This window comes from Cryptotermes secundus, unplaced genomic scaffold, assembly GCF_002891405.2.
Source record: "Cryptotermes secundus unplaced genomic scaffold, Csec_1.0 scaffold928, whole genome shotgun sequence".
Classification (NCBI taxonomy): domain Eukaryota; kingdom Metazoa; phylum Arthropoda; class Insecta; order Blattodea; family Kalotermitidae; genus Cryptotermes; species Cryptotermes secundus.
In genome coordinates, this window is record NW_019738362.1 from 1,128,564 (window position 1) to 1,144,178 (window position 15,615).

The following is a 15,615-nucleotide window of genomic DNA, read 5'->3' on the forward strand; positions in this document are numbered from 1 at the left end:
AGTACATAATTATAACATAACCTACTATGTGTGCCACCCAATGTTACCACAAGCCCTTGCTATCACCGTGACATACGACTCCCATCTGCTTGACCTACAGCACTCATCACACATTAATGAAATTTAATTATTTCCTCTCTATAGATCATTGTTACATGATATAGGACATCTTTCATGTGTACAAAAATTGTGTTTGCCAATTTTATTATTTTTTACACAAAGAACCCAGCCTAAAAAGAAAACAAAACTAACATCCCTTACATTAAGACATTCCTGTAAAGCATTACTGTGAAAACTAATGACAGAATATCACATACATGCATATCCTCAGAAGTCATTCAGTTTTGAAATGTTATAATACTTAATATATGCACCAATTAAGACTTGTTTTACCCTGAAGATTAAGGCAGCAGGTTTCTCCAAAGCACTGGTGCATTACACAGCAGTAAATTCCAGAAATGTAATGTTATTATATACATCAATTAATTATCAGAAATAAGAACACGATCAGTGAGAATAAATAACTTTATTTGTAATCTGTGATATGATCCAAACAAAAACAATTCATGGACTTCATAAGAACACATAATTAAAATTTTTAAAAACACATCATACTATAAAACAAAGTAACATAACAAATGTAGGACTTCAGTCGCAGATGTAACACATAGTAACACTTGAGGTTGATACTTTAAGACACAAACAATATAAGGGCTGAAGCGATGTATGTAAATACAATGTAAAGTTATAAACGTATATGATAAACAGTTCTACATATGAAGGGAGAGTACACCAACAAACATTATAATGAAGTATGGAAACAGGGGACATGTAAGAGTTTCCACTGTGCTGCTGATGGCATCTTCACTATTCACTTTCATTTGTTATATGCTTCTTGGGTCATTTTTGTGCACAGTGGGTGTTAAATCTGGGGATGTGGGTACTGTACACCGAGATATGAAGTACACATTCTATTACGGAACAGTTTCAAAGAAAATCCTGTATAATGTTATGGCATACAGAATTCAAGCATCAGAACAAGGAGTCAGTAAGTACTCATAACACAACCAGCAAAACAGATGTTATTCCACTTCCCTGGTAGCAGAAAATCCCAAATACATTATAATCACAATACATACACATACTAACAAATATGACAGTTATTAGTGCTGCTTGAACAAATCTGTAAAGCTAGTTACCGAATTAAACACAGGCAGAAGAAGATAATTTCAGTATTTTAAGCTGCCTGTTAACATCGTTTGAAGAAACAGAAAACACAACGTGAACGTTGTGGCGATTCAAATACGTCATCATTCTCAAGTGAAGTGGTGATACAAGGAATGCGAGCTGCTGGAACATCTGCCTCAATAAGCAGTGGTGTGTGCTCTCTTGAGGCCTGGCTGGCACAAGGGAACCTCATTCGTCTGAAATATTCCCTGTGCCTTGTGTTTGGAGGAGGTGGGAATGGTGGCTTTCCTTGCTGTTTATAGCACTGAACCACAACACCAACTACTGCAAGTGCAATCCAAACTGTACACAGAACTGCATCTGCAATTGGAGTACAAGCTTCATTCTAACTGCATGCATCACATAATCAATTCTGAAGGTATGTAATGTAAAACAGAGTTTGAAACCAGTAGCTAAGAGGGTATTATGGCTTATCACTAGTGTCGGGCAGGATGGCACGGCTGATCACATCTGGTAAGACATGGAAGGATAGAAGTTACATAAACATCATGAAAAACATGGGAAGAATAAGAAAAGAAACTTAGGAAAAATGCAGAATGAGAACAATAATTGGTAAGAATGCATGTTTTAATTTATTTTTCTTCCGCAAGACACTTATTTCTGTAATGTTTCCTCGATATCAATATTCACATGAAAATTATGCAGTGAATTTTAAGTTGGTATGGATTCCAATCATATTTCATAATTATCACACAAAATTAAATTTCAGTCTGAGAGAACAGAAATTGTTTGACAACCACTGATGTGGAACTATCAGACTGAAAGACTTTATGCACATTAAAATGACACAGGTAAGATATGAGATAAACTGATAAAAAAAAGAGAAAATCAAGCACTTATAAGTAATACTGCTTTACTGTTGGTTGAAAAAAGCCATACACACATTACTACATAATTATTTTATTCCTAACTCAAGATTAATAAATTTGAATAAATTAACTCACCTCTCATTTGAAATGGAGGATCTATAATTGCCATCCTGAAATCTTTCACTGTAGCTCGCCGGATAATATTGACTATGATATATTTCAAGTTGGAACCAATGTAATGATCAATTGGAATGATAACAGAATATGCACCAAGTACAGCACATGAAATAATGTTTGCCTTCTGCACTAGTGAGAGAAACAGCAGAGAAACTAAGACTGTGATTGAAGCAAAGACCACCCAGAAGTTGATATCTTTTCTTAGTACACTGACATCTCCTGAAAACAAAATATTTTGACATGAACCTTTAACCCTCTGAAACATGAAGAACGCCAAAATTTTATCTAAAAATCCAGCTCTTTCATCACAGAAAGCATACTGAGCCCTCTATTAGTAAATGCTTAATACTGTTTACAGAAATAATTGATGTTTAATGTGAGAATCATGTGAAACGCATAAATATAATCGTGATAAAATGCAAAATTTATGAATGTTAAAGCACGCAGCGCATTTCCTAAAAGATTAGTTTTTGTTTTTTTGGTTTAATACAGAACTAGATTCAAAGATGGACAGACGTACCACTTCACTGAAACACCAAAAGAGATGACATGTCCTGACACTTTTCCAACGAACAAATGTAGCATACCTAACCAACCATAAGTTGCAATGCCTGCGACCACAAAGCCCAGCGTCAGAGTAGCGAGGAGAACAGACAACACTGGTATTCCATAGCACCACCACAATCCCATCCAGAATATTCCAAAACACAGCCCTAGCACCACTGACACCACTACATTTTCTGAAATGAGAATTCACACAAACACAACATGATCCCACTGCAGGAAATTGCATCTCAACTCACCAAAAGAACCACCATATCACTACCATAACAACCCCACCTGAGGATGTCATCTGTGATTTCTTCTAATCTGAGGCTCACAGAACTGTCTGTATGTCACTACAAGTTATTTCCCATTGGAATGCACAAGTACAAACTGACATTTATTTCAAGGAAACAATTTTTAGGACATACCCAGTACACTTTCTTCTACACTGTCAGACAATCCCACTGTAATGTGTTACTAGAGGTGGGTACAGAAAGTGATGACTCATATAATTCTGTGACCTGTTTATTAATACAAAATAAAAGACTGTACTCATGGAATCTGTTTCAATTTTCAATCAATCCAAAGAGATCGGAACAAATCTGTTCATTATTCATTCCTACAGAAAGTCGTTAACTATCGGGCATCAGTTATATGCATAATTTCATACCTGAGGCACTAAGTGTTGAAAAGGCTGCTATTAAAATGTAGAAAATTAGTCCTCCAGACAGAAAACCAAGCAAAAATGTTTCTGTCTTGAAAAACTGGTGTCCATAAAGACAGACAAACAGACCAAGGAAAAATATCACAGCACATAAAACCCTCGAAAATGTAGTACCTGAAACATGAACAACTTTGTAAATATTGAGAAAAAATTATCTATTTGTTTCATCATATTTCATAAAATGTACAATTCATGAACTCACTGAGAACAAGACAAGTGTCTGTCCAGTACACAGTACTGCAGGCATATGTCACAGTAGGTACATACGCAGCGACAGATGTTCCAAATTTTGCAGTGACAGTGTACACTGAGCCTGTGCCAGGGTAAGCACTGTAAATCTGCTGCATAACAGAACCCTCCAAAGGTTCTGGAACCTGAATATTGTGCACCAATTTAAAATTAATTTTGCTAACTGTTCATTTAATTTAATATCACACACATACACTGAAAAAGAAAAATCAGAGTGCATAAAGGCCTGGAAGCTATCACATTTGAAATAAAGTAGCTAATTGAACAACACATTAAAATACAATAGAATGAATGATTTCAGTTACTGTGAAATTTTTAACACACCCTCTAAAATAAAACAACTCACTCAAAAGACTGTGCTATTAAAACAGAATGATTTCATTTAATGAGCTGTGCTAGTTCCTTCCATATTTTTAATACTCAGTGATGCACCTGTACTCACTAGACACAAAGCAAATGATCACCACAATATATGTGATTAATTAACCAATAAGAACTAGACTGATCACACAGTTCTTAGAACATGAGACAATAGTGCTCCAAAATGTAGCAAACAGCCACAGCTGTACCCTACAATGAAGCCTTTCTGGACAATAAGCCAGGTGAAGATGGAGTCAGTATAAAATGTTTTGAATTGTCACTTTCACCATCATCGGGGGTTGATGTAACAAGCGATGCAGCCACACATGCCAGCCAAGAGCATTTTCTGTGTTTATGACTACAATGTGTGGCCCTTCTGACTGAGGCAGAGCTAAAGCTATCCCTGTAACAGGCCATTAAGGCCCATAGGATTGTCAGATGTCGAGGCTCCCATATTTTCTAAGACTATCAGCTCACAGATGGCGGTGAGGTTGCCAACCTTACGCGCTTCCCTCCCTTTACCCTCAGGAAGATTCCTGGTACGCATTTCTATCAGGGGCTGCGTCAACCCCAGGGCCATAGTGCGGCTGGAAGGATTAGGTCAACTAAAAATATCCACCTCATTGGGACTTGAACCCGCAACCTTCCAGCTTTTAGTATAGTGCCTCAACCAACTACACTACCACGTGCAGCCTCCACTGCGTACTAACTCCATCTTCACATGGCTAGTTGCTTCAAATCATATATATGTATCATGTCTGTTCACGAATGATATATTTTCAAAATGCTACCTGCCTGACTGTGACATCTAGTTAACAATGAGTGTCGTCCTACCTTGCGTCCATTCAGCTGTATGTCCTCAACAGTCATCATTTTCAAGAGTGCATCAAAGTAAGAGTCTGATGAAAAGTCTCTTTCTGGTAAAAACATGTGGTACATCTCATGTTGGACAACCTGGGGTTCACAGGCAGGGCGCGGTTTGTCATATGGTACCGCGGCTGAAGCTGGTTGACTATCCACAAAGATCAAAGATTCTGTGAAGCTTATAATCAAATATGGGGCAGTTTTGACTGAGAACTCCACATTACACCCACCTGGCACTGGAGCTAATGTCAAAACAAACACATGTAAATAATGTGTTATGATGAGAAAACAACAGTTACATACCAGAATCCATTTTGTTCAATGCTGATTAAACACACTATTTAATAATAACATATCCCACACAATATCATGAGCAATAAGAAAACTTACCTTCTTCACCATAACCTTGTACAGTTATGAGAACCGTGATGCTGGGTCTTGCATTTGTATTTTGGATATAGAATGTTGCATTGCTTTGATTTTTACTGATTAGCTGTACCAACCCCAAATTTGTACCGTTTATAAATGAGTGCGGACTCAAGATAGCATCATACGAGAGTGTTACATTGTACTGGAAAGTGTGAGCCTGCACCACTATGAATCGCACTGTCTCTGGAATCCTGATAACATTTAAAATTATTGTGGAAAGTGGAAGAATTTGTTTTACATCCTTAATCAGACGCCCTGCTATGGATGAGGTATTGTAATTTTCGAGAGATATATTTACATATCCTCCATCTGAAAAAAAAATGATATCATTAGAGCTAGAACTAAATACACAGATGCAACTCAATTTCTGGTAACTACTCGTAGAAAACAGATGTACAATGTGCATCATTCAGAAAATAGGTAGAAATACAATACAGTTACAGCAACATAGCACACTAACAAAATTCTCAACAACAGGCTTAATCACATACATAATTACAGCACTAATAATATTCTCAGCAGCTGTTTATAGACGTTACAAAAATTACACTGCAACTGCTAAATTTACGCTACATTAATGATATGTTTATTACGCGGGAGTTGGCAGTGAGGAATCCATCTCTTTCGCCCCTTCACTCCGATATAAAAAAAGATCAAACTGAAAGAAGAGGAAATATACCAACTTTTCATACCAACATTTAAAAATATCTTTTTAAACTTATTATTTTATGCTGAACTTAAAGCGACATATAAAAACAGTTTTAAAAGGCTCAAACCCAAATTTGTAATCAAACTTTTTGGCTGCCACTTCCCGCTCGATAGAAAAAAACTAGGGGCGCGCACAGTTAGCTACCAAAATTATACAACAAACAAATAAGTACACACATTAAGACCTACACAAGATCACTATATATATGTATATATGAATATAAAAATAATTATTATTTTTAATGTAAAATATACATAAATATACACAGAACTACATACGAAATTTTTGGAACACATGCTAAAAGTTAACCATTTCTTGGTAATGCAAGTCTACCACATGAGTAGTAGTCATAAGTCTAAATGAATTCCTTCAGTGCTACTTCAATGTGTCACATGAAAAAGTTCTGGCATTCCACAGTCCATTACTGCCAATACTTGCCTGGAATGACAGCAGTGCTATCACTGATAAACAGGACGGATATACAACTTATATATAAAACTATTCTAGCAAGGAACCAACGAAATGTAATAACCATCATAACTATTAGGCAAATGAACACACTATGAAACTGTAATAAACTCTGCACTGTCAGTTATTCGTCCAACACAAATAATTTTTCAGCACACTTCTTTCGGATCACGAAACGCTGTACGCCATGACTGCAATCGTACTTCTTCTACTTCCCTTTCCATTGTCTGCCGTTTGAGAGCGCACTAGTCGCTTCAATATGGTGGTGATGGATCAATGAAATTTGTGGTAGAGTAGTTATAGTGTAAATTGTTTATTTAACTAATGTAATTTACTAACAATTTATGTGAGTAAATGGGCCATGGGCAAGGACCAGGAGCTGTTGGAAGCAGCAAGAAATGGAAATATTCCTGTTGTGGAGAAAATACTCAGTCAACGAGCGAAGAGGAGTGGCCCTCTAGCAAGGTGAGTTCATTCAAGATTACTTTGATACAATTTTTACTGAAAACTTAATAAAAAGAGGCGATTGTTGGCGTGGTTTTGATTATGTTTTGAAGAATACACCTAAAACTGTCTTAAATAATGCAGGACATACGGTCGTTAAATTATAAATTGCCTGTTCTGTTCTGTGTGAAGTAGACAAATGACAGGTGTTTAAATTGACAGTGTTTTAATATGTATGAAGCTTAACTGGTGTTTTAAGCAGAGAAAACTCTGTGCAAGTTCAAATGCCAAGTTTGATTTAAACAAATTATCTATAGAATACCTACATATGAAACATTTTTCATTCTAAAAATATTTAATGCTGCTTGTATTTAAGATGTACATATAATAACATTTAGAAGTAACCTTATTGGTATTTAGTTATTTATTTATTTGTGTATGGTATATTGAACGATGCTGTCAGTAAGTCTGACTATATACCATCAATAAGTGGTACAGTGCATGTAAACAGTAAGTCTTGATTGACAGTGTACAGCACAAGTGAGATATACATTTATTTCCATCTCAGTTTGATTAAAAATGATGATTATTTTTGGAATGCAAGTTGTTATGCCTTGTACCCTACAGTCAGTTTTCATGTACAGTCAAGCTTATAATGAGTTCCATTAAAGGTTACTTTTATAGGTAGATATAAATCCATCCCAGAGGTCTTGGCAAGTGGGATTAGGAACATGTAATACATTTTATGTTAAGTTAACAGAAGAAATAAGCGTTCATTCAGACACGGTGATAACTGTTGTACCATATGCTATAACATGAAGAAACTTTTCCTGTTCCATATGATTCTCACAATAAACAGCAATTATTTCCCTAGACAGCATTAACCGGTTGATCTTTGTACCGGAGATACAGTTGTGTTTTCTGTGCGATGGGAACTGAATTCTTTAATATTATTTTTATGTATCTCACACTTCAAATGTTTAACACTGTGAGTGCTTATACCATGGTGTCCTATGGATTTCAGTATATTTATCTTTTAAGATTTAATATCTTGGATTGTATTGATTAATTTTTGGCTATCGAGATGGTGCAATGCATAGTAGATTGTATTGTGCTTTTCTTATTTCTTGAAGCGGATTAAGGTTTATATGTAAAATAAAATATGTATTTTTGTTCTGATGCTATAAATGCTACACCTCTTATCATTAAATATTACAATTGTGGTGATTTGTGATACTTAAAAGGGTGAAAGGTAAAGCTGCCCCCATAACAGGCCGTGAAGGCCCATAGGGCTGTGAGAGGTCGAGGCTCCGTCATCTTCTAGACAATCGGCCCACAGATTGTGGTGAGATTGACAGCCTTACGCGCCTGTCGCCCTTTACCCCCCAGGAATTTTCCTGGTACTCATCTCTGTTAGAGACTGAGTCAATCCCAGGGCTATAGTGCGGCTGGAAGGATTAGGTAAATTGGGGGGGGGGGGGGGAAAGAAAACATTTACCCCATCAGGACTAGAACTTGCAACCTTCAAGCTTGCAGCATATTGCCTCAACCAAGCACGCTGTCGCGTGCCCCAAATTATAATACTTAACTGGTCATAAACTTGAGATAAGTCAGTTGCGATTTTTTTTTGTATGCTGCACAAAAAGTATTTGTTCTCGGATACTTGGAGACCCGAACATTGTTAGGATTATCAGATACAGGAGGACGAAGTTAGTGGGTATGTAGCATGCATAAGATATATTTAAAATTCATACAACATTTTTGTTTGAATACCTACCTGTTGGAAGAAATACAAATGTGGGAGGATATTATTAAAACGCTTATTAAGAAATGGGGTGGAGACTGTAGCCTGAATTAATTTGACCCAGTGATAGATTCTTGTCAAAATGCAAAGAAATCTTCGTGCTCCATGAAGAACGGGGAATTTCATGAGTAGCTGAGCGAGTGTTATCTCTTCAGACTGGACTCTGCCCCATGGCATTAGTAACTACTAGATAAGGACAGTAAACACTATCGCCTTGTTTTCTTTGGTTCCATTTCCTTCTGGAAAATTTGTATAATTTACAGTGCAGAAAATCTGGATTATATCAGGCGATTCTTATCAAAATGTGTAGGGTAAAGTTGGGCGTCACGCCGCGATGACGTAGGGGGAATTACAGGCATCATAGCTCCACGCATTCTTAACTGAGGCTCTATATAAAGGTGAGCTGCGAGCTTCACATTCCAGCTGCTTTACCCCGTGGAAAGAAACTGACTCGTTGTGTGGGCCTCAGAGCTGGTCTACATGCCGTGGAGAAGAGACAAATCTCTTGCCCCTGTCGGGAATCGAACCCAATTCCGTAGCCTAATTACTACACCGACTGAGGTATCCCGGCAATGGTGTTTAACCGTACCAACATAAAACTCGAAACCGCAGGTACCCGTGCATAACGCAGGGAGAGGAACACAGGGTCGGCGTAGCTGGGCTTGCGAATTCTCGGTCTGAAAAATGTGTGTGCCTCAGCAAGTGGGCCCCCTTGTAGGCCAGACCCCTCAACTGACCGCTACTGTAGACCAAGATTTCCTTGCTTTCAGACATCGGCATTTTTGAAGCCCGCTGTCAGCTATACATTTAGTTAATGTGCTGGAGATTGTACCAGAAGGCAAACATTATCCTTTAGGTTTTTGTTAGCCTTGAAGAGATAACAGAATAATGAGCAAACAGAGAAAATGAGAAGGAATTCGTGGAGATATATATTAGCTCAACTAATGGCTAGAGTCGTGCTTTTTTTTGTGCGTCCTGAATTGAAATGAATCTTTGCACCCCGAGACAGGGAGAGGCTATGCAGTTAAGAGGATGTCATTGTTCTCGTAGGAAGGCTTCGCGTATATTGAGCAGTGTTTCTTCCGTAGAATGAATGGTAACAAGCAGCTTCTAAGCTCAGGCAGGGAAAATGGCATCATACTTGAGTATCTGAGCGGACAGTTACACGACGTTGATTCAAGTATTTACGTCATGTGAATGTGCACATGCCTGTTGTAATTTGTTTTTGATAACAACTCCAAGACACGCAGGCCGATGGAAACCAATTTGCACACTGGTAACTATATGTACCACGACTCTTAACATTAACCATCTTTACATTTTGCTCACAGAGTGTATTTACTGGCATATGTTTTCGTGGTATGCAATGAACAGCGATTGTTTTCATAAACAGCATAAATCAGTTGGTCTTTGCAGTGCCGATCCAGTGTGTTTTCTGGAGGCAAGAACTGAAGTTTTAAATATTGTTTAAATGAATTTCAGGTTTCAAAGTGATCATGCAAGCAGTGCGGTATAACTTAACGTTTGTGCTCTGCAAGGTGTTTCGAAATATATGCCAGGTGGTAAAGGAAGTATTCGCCGGTCACTGTAGCCGAGCGGTCTAAGGCGTGTACTGTCTTCGCTCGCTCGGAAGCCAGGATCGTGGGTTCGAATCCCACTCAGGGCATGGATGTTTGTGTGCGTTTTTCTGTGTTTGTCTACAGGTAGAGGCCTTGCGACGAGCTGATCACTCGCCCAAGGAGTCCTACCGTATGTGTAAGATCTAGTAAACCGAAGTGAAACGGAGAGTTTCATGGAGGTAGGCCTAGGCCCAAATTGGGGCTGTAGCGCCACAGGGGGAAAAAAAGGACGTATTCGGTTGTTGGAGCGTGGCTGCTGTTGGCGAAGTTATTTTATTCAGCGTAAAATTAATCTCAACAGCATTAAGTACAGTTCGGACTTCACAGGGAACACACTGTGTCTCCGCTACAGAGCCCAACCGGTTAATGCTGTTTAGGGAAACAGTCGCTGTTTATTGTGAGAACCATATGGAACATACAGATACACTGTGTGGGCAAATATATAGCAATTCAGTGCGTACCTCACAGGAAACACATTACGTCTCCGCTACAGAGCCCAACCGGTTAATGCTGTTTAAGGGAAACAGTCGCTCTTTACTGTGAGAACCATACGGAACACACAGATACACTGCGTGGGCAAATGAACAGTTTTCTTAATGTTGAGTGGCACATGAACTTAGTAACTACTGTGCATTTTGGTTTCGAGCGTATACGTCACATCCCGATAGAGTTGAACTTTATGTTAATGCTACGGGGTATGATCGATTTGCCTGTGTTTGGGCACTGACTGCTACCAAGTACAATAATACATACCAGTGTGACGACTGTTAATGAAATGAGGAGATAGTGGGCTGTCGCAGGCGTTGTGTATCTCCAAGCGAAAAGCGAAGCTCAGCAGAGGAGGTGTTGACCAAATTTGGCAAACTGCGTTCCACAGTGCGTTGTTTATCTTTAGCTTGTGCTGTGAATAGTGGACAGGGCTGGAAATGGGGGTAGACACGTGTAGACGTCTTGTGTTTAGCTCCACACAGCTTCATGAAGCGATTTTCAATGCCTTACGAAGTTACAATCTTGGCTCCCAACACCGATACGTTTAGGAAACATTTCCGGAGCCTACACTGCAGTGAATTACTCATAATATGTGATGGTCATTTTCCCGGGCTTTTCTGCTTACTTGGCACGTGTACCTAGTCCTGAAGGGCTAAAGGTTAAAGCACAGTGTAATCTCGCGCCTTTGACATTTAAAAACATTTTTGAAAAAAGAAATCCGGTATGATTGTTCAATTTTTGTAACGATTACGTAGTTTAAAGTTCAAATGAAAATGGTTATGTGAGATCTGAGAATCTCACTGCGCACTATTAAGATTACACTCTTCTGAGACATGACACGATATAGTTCGTCGGGATGGGCACCGGTACGGGCGGGGGAACCAGGCACCTCACCCTCCGGTGGGCGATCCGTAACCCTGTTGTTACATTGCCCAGATGTAAGTTCATGTTTTGGCTCCCCCTCCACTCTTGGAAATAGAAATCGTGGCGACGCTCATGTTTGATGGAGAGATATCGGCGTTTCGGATGAACCTTCTGCCTCAGTCATCATGACTGAATATTCTCCTATCCTTAAGATTGAAGCAGAATGTTCTTCCGCAACGTCGGTATCTATTTATGAAAGTACACAGCGTCACGTGCTAGAATAAGTAATCATCCAAACGGCTATCCCATGTACCTAGAATGCCAGAAGATGTAATGCCACCGGAAGTACAGAGATGACAGGAACGTTACTTGTTGGTAGGCCGCGTAGAAGGGAGGACACATGAAGCCGGAACAAGCTGTGAGCCTAGTACACAGAGGAGGAGGAAGACGCAGCAGATGTTTCGGCTGATGATGCTGTATGACGATCGTGTTGACTGATGTTTCGGGTATTCCCCGTCGTCTCAGTTTGATTGTTAAACCACGAAGTTTTTTTTTTTTTTTTTTTTTTAANGCTTCAACAGATGATAGGATAAAGTGAGGACTCATATCCTAGTAGATCCCTATGGAGATGTCCAGAGTGTGAACCCAACGGTGTAGGATCATGTCACCCGATGAAGTGGAAACAAGCACTTGCCCAAGTTTTGTGGTTTTGAAAACCTTGACCGATGGGCAGTGACCACAATATCATTCATAAAGATCAGACGTTTGTAGCGTTAGAGGAGTTCGGTAGCTCATGAACGTATCTCAGGTGGATGCTGTTTCGCTTAAACATCCATACGTTTCATTAATATGCTCGAAAAATTTTACTGCTTATCACATTTCTGTGGTTTTTCATTAATTCCAAGTTTCTGTAAGAATTTAGGTGTTCATGGCCCCATGGTTTAATTGTAGTTTACGTTTAAACATTTCCGTCCCGACAGACGTTCAGAATTCTGTGCTTAAAAAGTAAAAAAGTAAAGCTATCCCTGTAACAGGCCGTGGAGGCCCATAGGGTTGTGAGACGTTGAGGCTCCCACATTTTCTGTAGACAGTCGGCTCACAGATGGCGGCAAGGTTGTCAGCCCTACGCGCCGGCCGCCCTTTAACCCCAAGAAGATTCCTGGTACTCATTTCTGTTAAAGGCTGAGTCGACCCCAGGGTCATAGTGCGGCTGGAAGGGTTAGGTCAGTTGAAAAAATGTAATGACCTCATCGGGATTTGATCCCGATACCTTCCGACTTGTAGTATTCTGGGCTTATGGATATTTAAACACGTTTCCTTAGACACACTTTCTCCGCTGCACGACACTTAACACTCGTTTGTTAGTGCTGGTGATGCTGACATTAGTGCATGAAGCAGGAGAAGAAGGGATCTGCAGTCAAGCATCAACCGACGGGGGCCGTTTTGTACATGAAAATGGACTGAAATTCATCCTAAATTATCAGAACTAGAAGGAGAAGAAATTTTGGATTATGAAGGACCCTCCGTCCCCCAAATCGAATCTCTGCGTCTTGGAATGAACTGGGGACACCTAATTAATGAAAACCTGCCTCTGTCACTTTCATTTTCTGAACGCCCACTGAAATTTCGTAGAATCGAAGGAACGTTTCAATTTCAGCACTTCTACGTGGAAACAAAAAAAAAAAGCAATAATTTTGCAAGGAGACTGATTTATATGAAGTTCTGCTTCTGTTAAACTGACCATCTTCTTGGATGTGACGCCGTGTAGTCTGATGGCTAGGTACCCACGTTTTGCGGAAGTCCCTGCCTCTAGGTTCCTCTTCCTTGAAGAAGAAAGCAGCAGGTTCCTCCTGAACGTACCTTTGCGCCAAACTACACGGGGTCACGTCGTTTATATTCGCCGCCGTGAGGACGTCAGAGTTCACATTCTGCTAGTGGATGTCTCGCACAGCGATTCGTCTTAGAAGACAAAATATCTTAACCTTATCAGAATCTTATTCTCCTATCGTTTGAGTCCTCAATGCCCACAGTGCTGTTCTGTTTTGCATGCTCACCCCTGTGTAGCCTTGATTTCGCCCAAATGGCATTGCAGACTTAGCAGCGGCCTACAGGGCTTCGTATGAATTGCAAGCAGTAGTACGTAGGCATAGAAACAACGTGTAGGATGCATGATTTAATTCTGTATAAGTTACAGAGAGCAGCGGCAGTTGTCAGTACAGCTGCCATGGGGCATAGCATCTCCTGGTTTCTTGTCGGTTAGAAAATGCGAATTCATTTTAGCTTAATTAGATTATATTTTAGAAGCAGGTTCATAACTCACAGAATTACGAAGATCAGTCTACGCTGTTTAGGGAAACAACAGCTGTTTAATGTGAAGTCACAGATCAGCATTTCGTATGATGTAACTGTGAAGAAAACGGCACTCTTACTTAGTGCTTCGCTGTTAAGGGGTAATAAAGCTGGGCTAGTAGTTAAACAGCAGAAATTCATATTTAGGATTTGTATGCAATTGCGGCTCTGGTGACAAGGTGGATGGAAGGTTCTGTAAGTAGGGACATTTGTTTAGTTCATGATGCCTTGTTCATAATGTTATCGGGTTATTGAGACAAATTGATTGGATTATTGTGTTCGGCATTGGTCTGACTGCTCGGCGGGCAGGGTGTGGTGCAGACACTGTGGGTAGCCAGTCCCCAATCGATAACTTGAGGGTGGTTGCGGGAGAGAGGGTTGCTCCTGCTTCCCTGCTTGCCACCCAGCGGTACAAACAAGGGGAAAACCGCCCCGCCACCCTAAGGGTGGATGGTAGGTCGATGCCCCCCGTACAAGAGGGATAGAAAAAGACGATATATTATTGTTTAGAAGTGTTTATCACTTGCTCTGCTTCCTCTTCCTCTGGTCAAGGGAATGTCTCCGCTAGCAACTTTACAGGGCAATGTCTCCTCTATCAACTTGACAGGGGAGTGTCTCCTCTAGCAACTTTACAGGGGAATGTCTCCGCTAGCAACTTTACAGGGCAATGTCTCCTCTATCAACTTGACAGGGGAGTGTCTCCTCTAGCAACTTTACAGGGGAATGTCTCCTCTAGCAACTTTACAGGAGAATGTCTCCTCTGTCGGCTTTACAGGGGAATGTCTCCTCTGTCAACTTTACAGGGGAATGTCTCCTCTAACAACTTTACAGGGGAATGTCTCCTGTAGCAACTTTACAGGGCAATGTCTCCTCTATCGGCTTTACAGGGGAATGTATCATCTAGCAACTTTACAGTGGAATGTCTCCTCTATCAACTTTAAAAGGGAATGTCTCCTCTATCAACTTTACAGAGGAATGTCTCCTCTAACAACTTTACAGGGGAATGTCTCCTCTATCGGCTTTACAGGGGAATGTCTCCTGTAGCAACTTTACAGGGGAATGTCTCCTCTATCAACTCCACAGGAGAATGTCTCCTCTAGCAACTTTACAGGGGAATGTCTCCTCTATCAACTTTAAAGGGGAATGTCTCCTCTCACAACTTTACAGGGCAATGTCTCCTCTATCAACTTTACAGGGGAATGTATCCTCTAGCAGCTTTACAGGGGAATGTCTCCTCTAGCAGCTTTAAAGGGGAATGTCTCCCCTATCAACTTTACAGGGGATGTTCTGACGAGCTTATGGCGTGAAGAGAACCTCAAATCCTACGATTTTATTGCACGATCGGACCTGATTCATGCATAACCATGAAGTTGAAGTACTGAAGAGGCCGAAACATCCATGTAATTAGTAGCTGACGCCATCTGTTCTCGGGAAAGTGATGGTCACCCAGCTGTCCAAAACGT

At 40.0% G+C, this 15,615-nt stretch overlaps 2 protein-coding genes across 3 annotated transcripts in view; one reads left to right on the top strand and one right to left on the bottom strand.

Annotated features, from left to right (window-relative positions):
* Positions 1–509: 509 nt before the first annotated feature.
* LOC111870934 (transmembrane 7 superfamily member 3) lies at positions 510–6,775 on the bottom strand. Its single transcript, XM_023863581.2, has 8 exons — positions 6,554–6,775; positions 5,368–5,715; positions 4,948–5,219; positions 3,707–3,878; positions 3,451–3,618; positions 2,822–2,974; positions 2,193–2,453; positions 510–1,548 (listed from the first exon to the last, which is right to left on the bottom strand). The coding sequence occupies exons 1-8, from the start codon at positions 6,651–6,653 to the stop codon at positions 1,250–1,252; spliced, it is 1,773 nt and encodes a 590-aa protein (XP_023719349.1). The 5' UTR covers positions 6,654–6,775; the 3' UTR covers positions 510–1,249.
* Positions 6,776–6,843: 68 nt separating this feature from the next.
* Positions 6,844–15,615, top strand: part of LOC111870925 (ankyrin repeat and sterile alpha motif domain-containing protein 1B) — an 84,448-nt gene continuing 75,676 nt past the window's right edge. For both annotated transcript variants that reach the window (XM_023863564.2, XM_023863565.2), the window contains exon 1: positions 6,844–7,048. In XM_023863564.2, the coding sequence (XP_023719332.1) occupies positions 6,945–7,048 (104 nt within the window). In that variant the 5' untranslated portion in view covers positions 6,844–6,944. The remainder of the gene's footprint in view (positions 7,049–15,615) is intronic.

Excerpts from the sequence above, each read along its gene's own strand:
- LOC111870934 (XM_023863581.2), bottom strand. The coding sequence starts at position 6,653 with ATGATGGTTATTACATTTCGTTGGTTCCTTGCTAGAATAGTTTTATAT. Across the intron at positions 3,879-4,947 it reads TACAGCTGAATGGACGCAAG|GTTCCAGAACCTTTGGAGGG; the intron begins GTAGGACGACAC and ends CACAATATTCAG. Across the intron at positions 1,549-2,192 it reads TCCTCCATTTCAAATGAGAG|ATGCAGTTCTGTGTACAGTT; the intron begins GTGAGTTAATTT and ends CTCCAATTGCAG.